Source organism: Haplochromis burtoni, unplaced genomic scaffold (genome assembly GCF_018398535.1).
Source record: "Haplochromis burtoni strain Fernald_Lab_line unplaced genomic scaffold, NCSU_Asbu1 Contig_405, whole genome shotgun sequence".
NCBI lineage: Eukaryota > Metazoa > Chordata > Actinopteri > Cichliformes > Cichlidae > Haplochromis > Haplochromis burtoni.
In genome coordinates this window covers 342,793-360,431 of record NW_024582766.1, presented here as the reverse complement: position 1 = coordinate 360,431, position 17,639 = coordinate 342,793, and the positions used below count along the sequence as shown (strand labels likewise).

At 39.3% G+C, this 17,639-nt stretch overlaps 1 protein-coding gene across 5 annotated transcripts in view; it reads right to left on the bottom strand.

Moving 5' to 3' along the window:
* ntm (neurotrimin) overlaps window positions 1-17,639 on the bottom strand; it is a 474,724-nt gene that overhangs the window by 155,816 nt on the left and 301,269 nt on the right. For 2 of the 5 annotated variants that reach the window (XM_014340760.2, XM_042212991.1), the window contains one exon: window positions 6,417-6,507. In XM_014340760.2, coding sequence (XP_014196246.1) covers window positions 6,417-6,507 — 91 coding nt within the window. Of the gene's footprint in view, window positions 1-6,416; window positions 7,940-17,639 lie in introns of those variants that run through there. The other 3 variants (XR_006052820.1, XM_005944407.3, XM_005944409.3) reach the window with 3 other exon arrangements.

Below are 17,639 nucleotides of genomic sequence, written 5' to 3'. Positions count from 1 at the left end.
ATCGGATGGAACTGAGGACTTAAATACACGCTGGGTGATGAAGGATTAGAAACCGGTGAGTACGCAGCTGAACTTAGTCTGACTAATGATACATGGAAATAACTGGAACACAATACGCAGGCGGTATGCTGACACAGAAAACATAGATGTGAAAATAAACTGAACATGACAAAACGGAAAACACTGGGTCAACGACCCAGGAACCCTGACACGACTGACATTGATTTTGAGGGAGGTATTTTAATGTATGGTCTCAAGAACCTACCTCAAATACTTTGCCTCTTGTTTTAGTTAAATTGTTTATTTAAATTTATTTGGGCCATGTCTAAAATTTTGCAACTGAAAAGTGTCCCACTTAATTACCATGATGTCATTCTACTGCTGTGGCATAAATTACTGGTGTAAATTACATTTTCAGAAGAGCAAAGCAATTGAATAACATGACTAAACTTACTTGCTTTGTTTAATCATTTTGCATGGTTTTAAAAAGTAAATGACACTCCTGTACAAGTAAAGACTTTTTTTTATTTTTGTCATTTTTGCCCCAATGAGTCCTTTCAGAATGCATTAACTTTCTTAACTTTAATGAAGGCCATATAAACCATATCCAATAACAATATCAAGTCCTACTCTCGCCCTCAAATAAAAGTAATTTATTTGGCTGAGAACAGTGGTTCTCAAACACCTTGCTGGTGGAGTACAATATAAGTGAAGAAATATGGAATAATAAAGTAAACAGTAAATAATAATACATTAATCCTTAAAATAAGTTTCCAGCATGATATCACACCAGTTTGTGAAATAGTCAAAAAAACACATCTATTTTTTCGCGTGGTCATGGACACAAATTGTTAATAGATGAAAAAAGTAATTATCCACCAAACCTAAAAACTAGTTGTTCAACCCTTGGCAGCAGGATGTACAGACAAACTGGCAATGAGTTTTTCACGTTGCTGTGGAGGTATTTTGGCCCTCTCTTTTTTTTCAGAATTGTTTTAATTCAGTCATACTGGAGGGATTTTGAGCCTGAACACCCTGTCAAGGTCATTTTTTATTGGATTAAATACAAACTAGCAGCAAAAAATTTCTGGCACAACTTCACCTGCTTCCAAGGTGCAAGGAGAGGATGAAAGAATTAACAAAGCAGGAACTCCAGTTCCAGCGCGTTTCGGCTTGTGGCCTTCATCAGGATGACCCTGCTGAAGGCCACAAGCTGAAACGCGTTGGTCAATTATTAAAGTTGTTCATCTTAAATACAAACTAGGCCACAACAAAACATTTTGGGGGTTTTTAGCCATTTAGAGGTGGACTTGTTTTATGTGTTTTGGATCATTGTCCTACTGTGTCCCAAGGGTTATGTAGCAGGACATAAGGGTATGCTCCATAGTCAGGATATTCTGGTAGAGAGCAGAATTTATGGTTCCAACAGCAACAACGACAAGTTGTTCGAGTTTCTGAAGGAGCAAAGGAGGCCCCAACACAAACTACATGTTTGACTGTTGATATAATGTTCTATTTATTAAATGATGAGTTAGTTTTATACCAGTTATACGAGATGCAAACCTTGCAAAATCTTAAATTTTTATCTTGTTTTATGGGGCAACTGTGGCTCAGGTGGTTGGGAAGCTCATCTGTAACCGGAAGGTTGCCCGTTCGATCCCCCTGCTCTCTCTGTCCTGGTCGTTGTGTCCTTGGGCAAGACACTTTACCCTACTGCCTACTGGTGTTGGCCAGAGGGGCCGACGGTTCAATATGGCAGCCTCACTTCTGTCAGTCTGTCCCAGGGCAGCTGTGGCTACAACTGTAGCTTGCCTCCACCAGTGTGTGTGAATGTGAGAATAAATGAATAGTGGAATTGTAAAGCACTTTGGGTGCCTAGAAAAGCGCTATATAAATGCAATCCATTATTATTATTATTATTATTATTATTATTATTATTATTATTATCTTGTCAGTCCACTGAATATTTTCCCAAAGGTCTAGGGGATCATTATAATGTTTTTTGGCAAATGTTGTTTATTGTAATGCTTGAGCACTTTAGATGTTCAGATCCACATCCATAATGGACTATTATTAATAGTGCTGATGAAGTGATTTTTTTAAAATTTAAACTATTTTCAATCAAGTTAATAGAGATAAATGAATCATCATATTTTTGTATTCCTATTGTTTTCGGTTATGTGCCTATGCTGATAGTTGCTATGCAGCAACTCTCTATACTCTCGCCACAGGAGGCCTTAGCAGGGATAAACTAGTGAGTCCGTTCACATCAAGATAAACTGATAATTAGTCTTATGGTAGTGCTTTCGACTACTGATTAGTAATAATGAGGTAATAGTTGGGTAATAAGGTGGGAACAAAAAGGTAATAATATGGAAATTTGCACATTATTACCACCTAATAACCAAGTAATATCCAAGTAACATAATTGTAGCAACAATGGTTACAGGTGAGTAATATTATACTGAAATTCATTTACTGAATAACAAAGGGACAAAACATGGAGTGATAAAGTGGAAACAAAGCTATAACGATGAAGCAACACCAATTAGAGAAAGTAGTGTAATACCTTGGTAACAATATAAAACAACCTGCTAGCAATGCAAAGGATGTGTCTGTGCATTTGAATTATCATCTGTTAGAAAGGCTTTAAATGGTAATAACCTTTAATAATAATAAGACTGTTTTGACTGATGTTTTACAATAACAGGAAAGTATTACCATATTATAATGCTTCAATTCTAATTCTTTTTAAAAATTAATAAGGGCACCTTAAGAATTGCAATAATTACCTCGGAATATCTGTGGTACTTTCTGTGTAATACAAAGGAATCTGGGTTGCAAAATGCAAAACTGCCTGTTTCAACTTAATACCATGTTAATCACTACATAGTGCAGCCCAGATTCCTTTTATTACACATAAACTACAACAGGTATTCCTAGGTGATTATCACATTTGACGTTTCCTTTAATAAATTATTAATGTGGTACTAATGAAAAACAGGCAGTTTTGCATTTTGCGGTCCTAATTCCTACTTATATAACCAAAAAAACACCAGAGATATTTCCAGCTAACATGTCTTGACATTTCCTTCAATAGGTTAATTTTTTTTACCAACTAGAAATAGGCAGTTTTGCATTTTGCAACCCTAATTCCTGCTTATTACACAGAAACCACACGTACCATCAATGTTTCCATTTAATAAGTCAGAACGATAAACACAACATTTACATTATTGCTTTTAAGCAAAGTAGGATGCTGGAGAACCAGGATTAACTGAGGCATTATAATATTATTATATTATATTTCTTATTTTTCCTATTATTCTAAAACATCAGTGAGTACAACCTTATTCTTATGAGGTTATTACCATTTAAAGCCATTCTAATAATGGATTAAAATTCAAATGCACATACATAACCTTCATAGTGCTAGCAGGTTATCAAATTCTCATTATGCTACTATTACTAATTGGTTTACTCTTTTGTTTACTCTTACTCAGTTGTCAAAAAAAGGGCAATGTGTAGCTTGTTAGCACTGCACACAGCAGGAGTGGTAAGTCTGAGAAGTGCAAACAGATTCAAGTTTTCCAAGTACTATAAAGGTAATACAAAATAACTCACCTAGCTATTGTAAGGGCCCTGCCTGCATCAGGTAACCTAATTACCTGATTACTAATACTATGATGGCCTTTTATCCTGCTCAGGTTCCAGTGTGACTCAAGCATGTTGCTAAATGTTCATTCTCTGTCCTCTTTTTTTTTATATTCTTTTGTTGCTGTACTGTAAACTGACTGCCTCTAAAATTCTTCGAATTGTGTCACAGTTTTGTGTTTTCAGTGTTGTACAACTAAAAGTAAAGGTCATTGTAGATCAATTTAATCAATTTAATGTAGAAGGTTAAGTTATTTTATGTTGGAAATGTTTAAGGTCGTAAGACCATGGATTTTAACTTACATACTGTTTTTGTGTACACATCCACAGTTCTTATTGCCATTAAACCTAAAACAGAAGCTGTTCTGGATGGAACAAAAAGAAAGACTCTGGAGTCAGCTGGCAGGCTGCCTGATCACACAAACAATCCTCTGTCCTGTTTATAAAAATTGCCCTCATGTCAAGAATCCCCGGAATGTAAATAATGAAGGAAAACATGCAAACAAATCATCACATCTAAAACCCACTGCATATCATCAGTAAAATATCTTAACAATTAATGATATTAATGTGAGGGTTTACTTGATGCAGGCATTCCTGCTTATTTTAAAACTACAGTTGATATAGTGTAGATCCCTCCGGTCCATAAACATAAAAGATCCTGATTTCATGAGCAAATCAGGAGTTGCAGAAAAATATATTTGTTCAGAAGCATCGACTCTATAAAGCTGGGCAGTCTTATACATTGTGCATAGAGCTCCATAAATGCATGTGCTTTAGATTCAGATGTCTTTTCAACTGATGTGACTTCATGAGCAAGCACTCACTAACAAGATCAAAGCACAGCACAGCCACAGAATGTATGAATCAGACCAAAACAATCATTACTGCTCAGCCTGAAGGACTGATACGCATCATAGTAGGTTTAGACTTGCCAATCCCACTGACCTTCTTTCAGGGTTAGCGATGGGTTGACATTCCATGACAGTTTCAATATGGATAGGAGCAAGAATGCTATGTATTTTTGTGTTGTTGTTGCCCTACAAGCTCTGCTGTTTAGACTGATCTAGAGCAACTTTGACTCTGTTACATACTGTTGGGACTTGACATTGTTCCTAAACAATATTAGGACATGATAGATTGCTATCGGTGGTGCTGAAATAGTGGTAGGTCAGTCAGTACAGTGCTTGATTGGGACTGTAAAGTATTTCAGCAAGAGTCTAGTACTGTGGCTAAAAATTGTGCAAAATATTCAGAAAAATCTGATTTACTATTATACAATAACACACAGGTAAAACTGAAATAAATTTTAACTGTTCTTTTGCAACAGTTGCCATTTTACCATTTTAAGGATTTGCTTTACAAATCCTAAAAGGAGAAAATTTGTTCCAAGTCTGTGAAACAACTTTACTCTTGTTTGCTTATTTTGTTTTTCTATTAATTCCATAAATGCAAAATGAGCACGTTGATGCCAGTGTGATTAAGTTTGTCTTGCTGTATTGTTGTTTAGTCAGCACTTTATCCCAGCCTTACTCCCTATTGTGTCAGCTTACACCTAATGAAGGAACAGCCAAGTTATGTTCATTATTTACCATACTGATGACCTTTTAGAAGAGGCCTCTGTGATGTCAAAACAATGGATTATGAAGAGGATTTTGTAGAAAAAGCAAGCAGTATATTTGTCAGCCAGTCTGCATTGGGATGTTGAAGATAATATCAGTGAATGGGTTTGTCTGACATGCTGATATTTTTCACGCAAAAATAGGCAAGAAACAATATGCTTGGGATAATTTAGAAATTGTCTCATGATCTGTTAATTACACATATGTCATATGGTAATCCTTTTATTTTCGCAGCATAGTGAGGTATGACTGTGAGTGGTTAAAGACCTGTGGCCATTAGTTTGGCAGACTTAGCAAATGGATGAAGTGAGTTGAAGAAAGAATTCCACCAGCTAAATCACTTAAATATAAAATTATAGTTGGTTTGGATATTACCAGTGAGCTTTTTCACCTTTGTTTGGCTATTAAGATTTCATTGACACTTATGCAGCTGTCAGTTTTCCATATGGAAAGTCACTATCAGCAGAAGCCTTCTTGATGAATGTGGGTTGTTGTTTTTCAGCCTGGTTCTATTTGCCCCTTCTTAACTTTGCGCAGCCCTGCTTTAAACAGTAGTAACACTATTCCTATAACAGTGATAAAATTAATTGCTTGGTCATTGTCCTTATTGGTTCTGTTGCTCTCAACATTGCATTACGTAAAAGTAACACAAATCCCCGTGTCCAACTAAGGTTTGGGGACCGCTGAAGAAACAAAACGTGTGTAAATCTTACGGACTTGTCACTCAGTTCTTTTTTTCCCCTGTAACCACAACTATATTTCTATTCATCTACAGCCATCAGCAAACACTTTACAACAGTTTTTGCTCGTGTCCTCCTTCCAGAAACACGCTTTCCCCATCACCTTTAGTTCTGCATCGTCACACAACAATTAAAACATTCAGTGTCTCTAGTTAACAGCTGCAGAAGATTAGCAGTGTCGTTTTTGAATGGAGTGTTTTCCACAGACTAATCCGCTCAACCCCCCGCCCGTTTTTAACGTCGGTTGCATGATAAAACAGACAGCACGTCAGTCCTTCTGCTACTCGATCCCATACCACATATTTCATTTAGGGCAGCCTACAGGCAGTGCATAACTTTGGCGGTGGAATTCATAAACAGCAGTAGCAGAAGCGAGACACTTGTGTGAGGGGAGACTCACCTGAGAAAGACCGTCTCTCCTTGTCGGACTGTGATATTGTCCATCACTTTGTTGTAGGACTGAGAATCCCCTTGGCTGCGGACCTGCAACCCTGCAGGTACAAGAAACAAAATCCTCAGCGAGAGAAAAATTGTGCATTTGGAAAAAGCGACAAAATATCCCCGGATAGACATCGTCTTTAGCCTTCGAAGGCGCACAAACAAAAATCATACAGCGAGACAATGAGGCGGTCCTCCGCCGTGAACGGAGATTATTGTACTCCCAGTTCATTAGTCTTAATCCAAATCTTCTCGCCAGGTATTTGTGGTGTGAAGAGCAAGGAAGACAGAGGACGCTGTCTGGCTGCACTATGGATTATCACTGCCCTTTGTTTTAAACGGGGGGTGGGGATTATTCTCATTATCCCTCTGTTTGATTGTTTGTTTGTTTTTTCTTTGGGTTTTGTTTGTCTTTTTTAAAACATAAGAAATAAGACGTAAAGATCCCTTCAGGAAAGTATTGAACGCTTCATCCTCGGTAGAGAGAATCGAAAAAGTACACAATTAAGAAAAGAGGACTTGGAATCGTATTAAAAGGGAGGAAGATGCTAAGTTTGCGAACTGCATGGGTAGCAAGTGATTTGACGATCTGTAATAAGTGCGCTTTCTGTGTCATTGTGTAGTGTCTGCAGATAGTGTTCAATGAAAAGGGGAAAAAAACACGGCTGTGCTCATCATTATGGAAAAGTTCCTTCCTGTTAAAATATTTTATGATGATCGTTTTTATACTTTATACCACTGCATAGAAAAATCTGAATCAGAATCAAGAAAAAAGAACTTCAGTATACACATTTTTGAAGCATATACAGTGCAAAAGATTTGAGCCACCCTTCATTTCTTAATATTTTGATGGGAAATTAGAACACAACTGTAGCATTTTTTTTCTAATCAGAGTATTACTCTTAGATCTTGAATATTTCCTTTTGAAACGAAGTGCCAGAGTACCAGTAAACTCTTTTAAAAAGCAGCCACCTGTGCCTCCTCTCTCCTCCAAATGCATTTTAGGAATTGTGACATCCTGTACAATGTCAAACTGACATATTGTCTGAGTCTCAAACTAGAGAAGAGAGCAGGCACAAAATTGAGAAATGAGAAAATACCACTACATTTGGTAAACGCTTATACATAAACATCTTGACTGGCAATCAACATCCCTTTACAGTAGTTTATTTGGTTTTTCCTGTTGCCATTGTGCTCATCAGTGACATCCCTGCATGTTCGTCAGTTTGTAGCGAAATCTTTATTTGAATGATTACATTGCCAAAAATATTCACTTGTATGCCTTCACACCTCTTTCAACTTGAGAAACACTGCCTACTCACATTAACTGAATTTTATTTTAATGTATTGCACACCGACCTAAACATTTCAGCACTCCTGATGGCAATGGCACCTCACACAGAGGACACACTCAAAAGTCCTGTTTCCATTTGCAGCTTTAAGATTTGCAGTTTTTGGTACAAAATCTCTGCTATTCCACAATGGAATTTAATATTTTATTAATAAAAAGTTGGTACAAAGCAAAAAAAAGAAAAGAAAGAAAGAAATGTATTACTAATAATTCACAACTCACATTTCACCATCCATTCCTACAGTATTTTGTTATATAAGCCATGAACATTTCTTGTTCATGGCTAATTCACCAATTTACCTAAGATGTCTGGGGCAGATTCATGAATTTGTGGAGTTTGCATGTTTTCTCAATACTGCAGCCCATAAAGCGTGCCTGTCATATAAACCATTGTTTGTTACTTGCCATACCTTCCCTTTTTGAAACCATATCTCATGTCAAGATTGATGTTTAGACTTTATTATTTCCATTTTTATTATCAATAAACATGGTTTCACATTGTCTAAAGGTGTTTGGTGTTGTTCAGTAATACCAGGAGTTCACTCAGAAAACAACACTGGATACAAAAGCATCAAGAGACTGCTTTGATTAATGGCAACCTAATAACTAATAGAGTTGTTTTTTATAACTTGGTCATATTAGATGTGTTTTCTCTTTTAAAAATATGGATGTTTGAAGATAATTTCTGGCTTAATTAGAGAATGATTATTCGGGCAAGCTCTAATCTTCTAACCTTTTCTTTCTGCAAAATAATCAATTATCTTTTGACATAACAAATGTCCTCTTTGTTTTTACTACCACTGTCTGGTATCATAATAGTGATTCATAGCCAGGGTCACTGTATTTATAGAACAGGTGCCATGCAATCTTTTTTGAAGCACTATGTTACCACAGAGAATTAAACTTGCTCATGGATGACATTGGCTTTGGTTGTTTAGACAACAAATGAATGCAAAGTTGTTGGAACTAAATATAGCACATCTTCGCAACAAACTGCAATCTAAGAGTCTGCAACACCATTTACTGTATATTTATTGTTAGGATTAGATGTACAGGAAATAGATCATGCTGGTGCTCTCGACAGAAAGCCAAATGGTCCCCTCTGCTGCTCTGCACTGTGATCTGTCTTGATGATTTCCAGATGGCTAGCTTTATTATTTACTCATGTTACAGCTAGTGCTGTCAGCGTTAATCTCGATAAAATTATGTTAGTGCCATAACCGCATTAACGCAGCAAATCCGTTAGCGAGTTAACACAGATTGCCCCGTGCATGGGACTGCACAACGTCTAGCGTTAGCACAGTTAGCTCCTTAACGCTTTAGGGCCGTGCAGCCCCGCACACGGAGCTATCCGCATTAACTCGCAAACATAGATTTGCCCGATTAATGCGGTTATGGCATTAACATAATTTTAACGAGATTAACGCTGACAGCACTAGCTACAGCCTTATTCTAATATGGATTCAATTAATTTTTCACCTGAAAACTCTATATACAATACCTCATAATTAGGGATGGGTACCGGTGTCCGGTGCCATGATGGTACCAGTTCTGACATAAACGGTAGTAACCAGACCGAAAAGCAGCGCACATTTCGGTGCTTTATTTCGGTGCTTTTTTTTCCTGAGCTGTGATACACTTCTAGCCAATAATGTTACGTTTCCGAGGGTAGTAGGCGGGTCCAGGTACGTGCGTTCTTTTAGAGCAAAGCTACAGATTAAAAATGCCCAAGGCGAAGCGGTCAAAAGTCTGGCTGTACTTCACAGCAAAATGTGCAAACTCAGCAGCCTGCAACAAGTGCTTTAAGCTGATACTGTGATACTGTCAAAGGAGGTAACACCTCAAATCCGATGAAACACCTGGCGACGCATAGCATTTTTTTTAAAAGCCCAGAAATGCGCCGTATGATAGCTTCCTGCGAGACCTCACACCGAGCGCATCTACTGTGTGTGGGTTGCCTGTTATCTGACCCGGAGTTAGCAATATCCCCCAAAAACCCCGAAGAGGAGAGTCCTGGCCCCTAGCCCTGCCAGTGTAGCAGAAATGATGATGGATGATGATGGCAGCAGCAGCCGTTCTTCTCTGCGTGAGTAGCTTAATGTTGTTCGTGTGTAATTTACGTTGAGTAGGCTAACCACGTTATTACATTAATGCATGTAAGGTGAACTAGCAAACCTCATCATAGCTACATGCGGCTGTCTTCTTGTTTGATGGCAGATACTCCCTTCACCCTGGCCAAAAAGGCTAAAATGACCAAAGAAAAAGTGGAAAACAGTTAAACATGAGAGGTTTTGGACAAAGTTTGTGTTTTTTCCATTGATTAAGCACTGCTTCCAGCCAAGAGTGATACCATATATGCCCCATAGCTGCAGAAAAGGCTAACATTGTTATCTTTTTACAAAAAACCAGCTGAACATGAGAGGTTTTTGGACCAATTTTGTGTTCTCCATTCTTTAAGCACCGGTTTGAGCACCGTTTGAGCACCGGCACCGTTTCAAAAGTACCGATTTGGCACCGGTATCGGATAAAACCTAAATGATACCCATCCCTACTCATAATGACAAATGACAAAACTTATTTAAAATGATTGCACATTTATTAAAAATAAAAAACAATAATATAACATGTACATAAGTATTCATAACCTTGGACATGACACTCAAAAATGGAGCTCGGGTGCATTCTTTGTTCACATCTAGTAGCAGCTTCTACAACTTTATTGGAATCCACCTGTGGTAAATTCAACTGACTGGAAATGATTTGGCTCGGCAAGCCGGAGGAACGCGACGAGCCGGAGGAGCCCACAACGCCATCGGAGGGAGACCTCGGTGAGCCAGAGGGACTGCCACGTCCGTGAACAGCAGCCCAGCCGCCAAGCACAGTGGTAACACATTTGTTTTAGTTGGTCAAAGGGCTTGCACAAACCTCAGGACAGGCCTGCTCCTCTTTACATCAACGCTAAAACTGTTATGTATCTTATCTTCTGCTGTTCGATTTAAAGCTTCAACTTCCTCCACAGATTTTCTATAGGACTGAGGACTGGTCATGGTCATGCAGTAAGATCCAGTCATGACTCAACTTTGGTAAATGGACTGATTCTTATATAGCGCTTTTCTACACTGTAAACCCCAACAGTCTACCTGACTTATAAAGTTTTTGGATATAACAATTGAAATTCCTCACAAAGTTGAAACAACTTAAAACTCTTCTGTTCCGTTAACGATTCAAACAGTTATAATTGTACATGGCTTAGAAGTTAAGAGTAAATACTGCTTTCTTAATTATGATTTTTGAGTAAATGTTTTTTTTCCGAGCTCCACATGTGTATGTCAACTACGTCATGACGTTTTCTCTCTAACCTGAACGACGTTGACAGAAAACTCTGTTCAATATGGCTGCCCTTCTCGAGCGACTGGAGAGCACATTTGGAGAAACTTGTAAGTAAAACGGAACCTTCGTTATGTTTATTTTTTCCGTAAAAAAGCAAGTATATTAATATGTTGCAGCCAATAACTTGTTTTCGAATGCGCTGTTGTTTTAAAAAGCACAGACCCAGGTGGTGAGTAGTTGTTTGCTGTTGTTCGCGCTCTTTTTCAAACCGATGATGTCGTTAGTTTTACAGTTTTAATCGATTAAAACACAGTTTTAATAAGAATTGCACATAAAGAAAGTGTCTTAGTGATATTTTAACGACCCATTGCCAACGCAAGAAAGTTGGCTTTTTTAAAACAGCAGCCTCATTGTTCGGCAGGTTTTTGTTTTTCTTCTCATTAGCATCGTTCAAAAGTGACTTAGCTAGCAGTGGCAACTTCTATCTAAAATAGGGTTGCCAACCGTCCCTTAAAAAACGGAATCGTCCCGTATTTAGAAACAAAATTACACGAGCTAATAAGGGACGCACTTTGTCCTGTAATACAGTGAGAATCAAAAGTAGTCTATAACTTTTAATGGAATTAACACTCTGTTTGAAAACATAATTCCCAGCCCCTCTCCTGCTTTGTGACCAATGAGCTGACAGCACACTTATGACAATTCGAGTATGACAATTCAGATTACCGCTTATCTCATTGGTCGAGGAAAGGTCGCTTACGGAGAAAATACTGGAAGACAACAGATGACCACAACAAGAAGCATGGCCAACAGGGAAACAAACGCTGACACTGCAAGTCTCAGACGTCAGTACACCTAAAGCTGGGCAAACATTGTGCGATTTTTTCAGTCGCATTATTCAGCTCCTGCTCAAACTGCACGATTGACTCGCAGGGGTTAGAAGTCGAATTTCCCAGAGGAACCCACCCGAGGGATTAATAAAGTTCTATCTTATCTTATCTTATCTTAAGTTCGTAGGTCACGATGTACGTCTCACACTATACGGCCCGATGCTCTGATGCGACCTGAGAGCTCACCCTGTGCGTCCATAAAATTAAGGTTATAGCAGAAAATCTGTCGCTCGCTCTCTCTCTGTCTTTCACTCACACAGCACACCACCATCAACTTTGCTAAATTGCTAATGAAAAACATGATCAGGCAGCTGTGATTGAGCAGCAATGAAATCCAACTATTTTCACGGTTGTTGTGGTCGTGATAATTTTGTGAGGCCACATCGAAAAGGCTCGGATGAGCTTTCCAAAGTTCTACAAGTTGTGCCTCCATCACTTGTGGTCCAGATACACACGACTGCACTGCCTGCTGCTTCCGTCTTTTTCACCGACGTTTACGTGTTTGCGCGTGAGCAGTGTGAGCGGCTGCGGTGACACCCTCACGAGCGATTGATGATCGGGAGCTGGTCGGGAGCTCTTTACCCCACTTATACTACACGACGCACAATGAAGGCCAAAATCGGTCCGATCACCAAAACGGTTGCACGACTCAAAAATCGTCTCAAAATGGGCCTAAAACCACACAGTGTAAGCCCAGCATTAGAGCAGGGAAGAATGGGAAAAGGAAAACACCTGGCTGGAAAAAGTTAATATGGGCATGTGCAGTGATAGCAGCGCTTGGCAGAGGGTGTACTGTCATGGTCCTGGGTCAGTTGACCCAGCGTTTTGTGTTTTGTGATTATTTCCCTCTGTCTAGTTATTCTGTGTCCTCCCCCCTTGTGTCCGGTTCGGGTTCTAGATTTCCTGTTTTGTTCTGAAAGTCTGTGTCTGTTGTCATTGTGTTCAGCTTGTGTCCTCCAGTCATCATGTGTATTCAGATCAGCTGTTCTTCCCTCCTGTGTGCGATTACCCGATTACCTGTGTGTGTGTGTGTATATATAGTGGGTGTCGGTCTGTGTTCGTTGTCGGCTCGTCTGCATTCTTCCGTGTATCTCTGCGTTCTATGGTGTTCCTGTCTCTGCGTCTCTCTGCCCCGCACCCCTTTTGTATGGTCTCAGGTTTGTCACTTAGTTTCTCCCAGTTTAGGTTTCCGTTTGTACTACTCGTGCTTCATTGCCTGTTTTTGCCACTACCACCCTGTAAATAAAACGTCACTCGTATCATCAGTTTGCTGCATTTTGGGTCCTCCTTTCCCTCCACACCACACGGCTCCCTCCGCCAGCCGTGACAAATATAACTTATTTTGTGTAATAAACAACTGGAAGGATAGATGATTACAACAAATAGATGACTAATACATAAAAGTAATACATAGATGAATAATGATGATGAGTAATGATGCGTAATCATGGGAACAAGCGGGTTTACAAACGGGAGCAGCTGAAATAATACCTCAATAATACCGACTACGGAATGGAACAGTTGTCAGCCACCCCCTCTACATGGATGACATCAATCTGTATGCCAAGAGTGAGCAGGACAACGATTTACTGATCCACACCACCAGGATATACAGCAATGAAAATGTGATTCGGACTGAAAAAGTGTAGTTGGATAATAATGACCAGAGGGAAGGCAGTAGAACTGAGGGGATCGAACTACCAGAAGGCGAGACTGCAGACATAGAGGACAATTACAAGTACCTGGGGATCCGTGGCACCCAGACTCTGGAATAACCTCCCCGTTCATATTCGCACTGCCGAATCTATCCAGTCTTTTAAATTACGTCTTAAAACGTATTTTTTTACTTTGGCTTTTGATTCTGTCTAGTTGGCTGTATTAGCTTGTTGCGTTGTTACCTATTGTTTGTTGTCCTCTTTTATTGTTTGTTTTAACTGTCTCATGTTTTTATTGACTGTGAAGCACACTGTTGTTTTAATATGTGCTATATAAATAAATTTTGATTTGATTTGATTTGATTTGATTTGATCCCACAGGCAAATGTGAATCATGAAGAGGCTGTACCACCAATTACCTGCAGAGGGTCAGGCAAGTCCTGAGGAGTCAGCTGAACGGTAAGAACAAGATCTGGGCTATCAACACCTACGCCCTGCCTGTGATCAGGCACTCTGCTGGGATATTAAGCTGGCCAAAGGAGGAGACAGAAGAGACTGACATCAAGACCGGAGGAGGGATTCACCCCAAGTCCAGCACCCTGAGGCTGTATGCTAAGTGAATATCACAGGCAGCAGAAACGCAAGAAAGAGGAGGAAGAGGAGAACCTATCATGGAAGGACAAGCCCCTGCAGACAGGCACACATCGACATTTTGCCAGAATCCTCAGAATCTCAGCTAAATGCTCACAAAACCACCAAACAGCTAAAACAGCAACGATCAAAGAGTAAGTGAACGGATTCTGCAAAGGGATGTAAACACAAAGTGCATATCATTCACCCGATAGCACATACACGGTGTTGTCGGGTGCTGAAAGCAGACATCTCACAGATTCCGAAACTGAATGTTTCGTCACTCCAATCAAAATTCAAAAGAAGATGAAAACTACACTCCACATTTGAAAAACATCGTTATGAATTTTACTTTGCGTCTATCATGATAAAACCACACTTCCTGCACAGCTCTCTCTGTCAGTGTACTTCCAGACCAGTTTCCCATCAAAAATCTCTATTTTTGGCCTTATTCACTTGGTTATTAAGCACCAGTCTACCATTGTGTACAGTGTTGTTGGCCGGACAAGAAAGCCTAATTTAACGTTTCAACGTTTATGAATTATACCAAATTGCAAAGCGCTTTGCTGTTTCTTTAATACAACCTCTAACTTTGCTCTACTCCACTTCAGCAGCATCAGTCTTTGTACAGGTAACATTCATATGTAGATTTCTTCAGTTTTTGATGTACTGCAGCATTTTAAAGAGGGTTGTGATCTATAAAAGCCCAGGAAAATCTCCATGTTTTTCTGTGTTTTATCCTCAGTTACTTTGACACAAAGGGATATGCTGCGATGCTTGCACCTCTGATGAAGTATCACAAGTGTCAGCTTTGTTTTTATATCTAAATAGTTTACACTGATTTTGTAATTGTAGAGAAATATTGAATTCAATATGGGCATGTCATTTTCCAGCAAGAACCTCAGTTGAACCTAGTGCTCATATTGTTTTAGCACAGTCATCTTCTTGCTTGTCTTCAAGCCAGTTGGCCTCCACTTTGTGTAAAGATCCCAACTATACCTAAATCTCCAAAAAGTTCATTCTGTTCATCTGGACGTAGCGTTTTGTGGGAGAAACGTTTCGTCACTCATCCAAGTGACTTCTTCAGTCTCAGCTGACTGCAGGTTTCCCCAATCTTATAAATAGTACATTTGCATAATGACTGAAACACTGAAGGAACAATGGGCTGGGAGGTCACTGCCATAATCTTAATTATGCAAATAATTCTCATGACCATTGATCAACAACCACTGACCATCATTGTTGATCAATGTTTCTCCCACAAAACGCTACGTCCAGATGAACAGAATCAACTTTTTGGACATTTACTTCCCTGGATGATTGAGAATGCATCAAGACATTTTAACTAGACCTAAAGTTAGATCTATAAGAAGAGATCAATTAAAAATTACCAAATAATTTATTGAAGTACAGAGTTTGAGTCATGAATTATTTGGTGATTAGGCTGAAGCTACAAATCATAACAGAGTCAGACTATGGTAGGAAGTAGGGGATGAGTTCCCACAGTCTAAATACTGGAGACTTGCATGACAATGCATAATTAACCGGGATAAGGTAGAAATGGAGAGAAGGTGTGCCACACGAGTGAGAGTCAAGAATAGCAGAAGAGAACTGATATTCAAACCACACACAACAGAGACTGACTGGCTTGGAAATGGCAAGAAAGCATATGAAGACATATATTATGCCCCCCTGTTGTTGCTTTATTGGGTTTCTTTGGCTGGGGCATTTCTCAGTTTTCCCACTAGTGGGCACAATTACCCCGTGAGTTTGTGGCTTCTTCTTTAGTTATTTTGTGTGCACTACACTGCCCCCTTTGGTGATGTGTTGTAAGCAGCAGGCAAAGTTCACGCAGGCAGTGTGAGAAAATGCCTGGAGGAGAAAATAAGCTGCACAGCTTTAAGCCCAGTTTACATTGTTGGGGAGTTTGTTGAGCCATAATCTGCAAGTAATCAATGTGGAGCTTTATTTTCTGTAAGATTTGTTACTTTCCTGTTACTTAAAAGGTTATTCGAACTTATAAGGAAAGATGTTTATGGTGAATGTAAAGCACAAGGAAAGCTATGTTGCTAACTTCTGTTTTTGGTTACAAAATAAGTCGATACTGATGCTTACGTATTATTTTACTGTATGTTCACAGTCTTACAAATTAAAATTCAGTTAAAGACACAAAGACAAAGAGGAACAACCTCCTTCTAAACGTCAGTAAGACAAAGGAGCTGATAGTGGACTTCAGCACTAAGCAGGAGAGGAACTACCAGACCCCCGTCATCAACGAGTGCCCAGTGGAGAGAGTGGACAGCTTCAAATACCTCGGAGTTCACATCACGCAGGACCTGTCATGGTCCTGTCACATCAACACCGTGGTGAAAAAGGCCCGACAGCGTCTCTACCACCTCAGACGCTTGAGAGACTTCCAACTGCCCTCCAAGGTGCTCAGGAACTTTTACTCGTGCACCATAGAGAGCATCCTGGCGGGAAACATCTTAACCTGGTTCGGGAACAGCACCATGCAGGACAGACGAGCTCTACAGAGGGTTGTGCGGTCAGCTGAGCGCACCATCCGCTCCGAGCTCCCTGACCTGCACTCAATCTACAGCAGGCGGTGCTGGACCAAGGCCAGGAAGATCGTGAAGGACCTCAGCCATCCCAACAACAGACTGTTCTCTCTGTTGAGGTCAGGAAAGCGATTCCGCTCCCTGAAGACCAACACAGAGAGACTGAGGAGGAGCTTCTTCCCGCAGGCGATACGGTCTCTCAATCACACCACCACACAGTACTGACCCACACATCATGTTCTTACACACACACTGGACATTCTGGACATTGTTTTCACTTCATCACTTAAATCACTTTAAGCATATTTGCACTGCACAAGACATAATGTGGATTGCACAACACTGGTCACTATATTCTTCATTTCCAGTTAATACTTGTACAGCTGCTGTTATTGTGATATATTATTTATATTTATATTTCTTCATACATTCTTATATAGTTCTAGGTATTGTGTATTTTGTTGTACAGTTATTTTATTTTCAACTTTAATTTATATATTTTATCTTATTCTTCCCAGTTAAATTTACCCTTCATTCTAATTTGTGTTGTACAGTTATTTCATTTTTAACCTTAATTTATATTTTATTCCTTCCTAGTTAAATTTACCCTTTTTAATTTTTCATATTTATTTCCTATCTTATTCATAGCCTTTTCCTTTTTTTTTTCTTTAGGTCACGAGCAGTTGTCTCAAGCATTTCACTGCATATCGTACTGTGTATGACTGTGTACGTGACAAATAAAATTTGAATTTGAATTTGAATTTGAAGTGA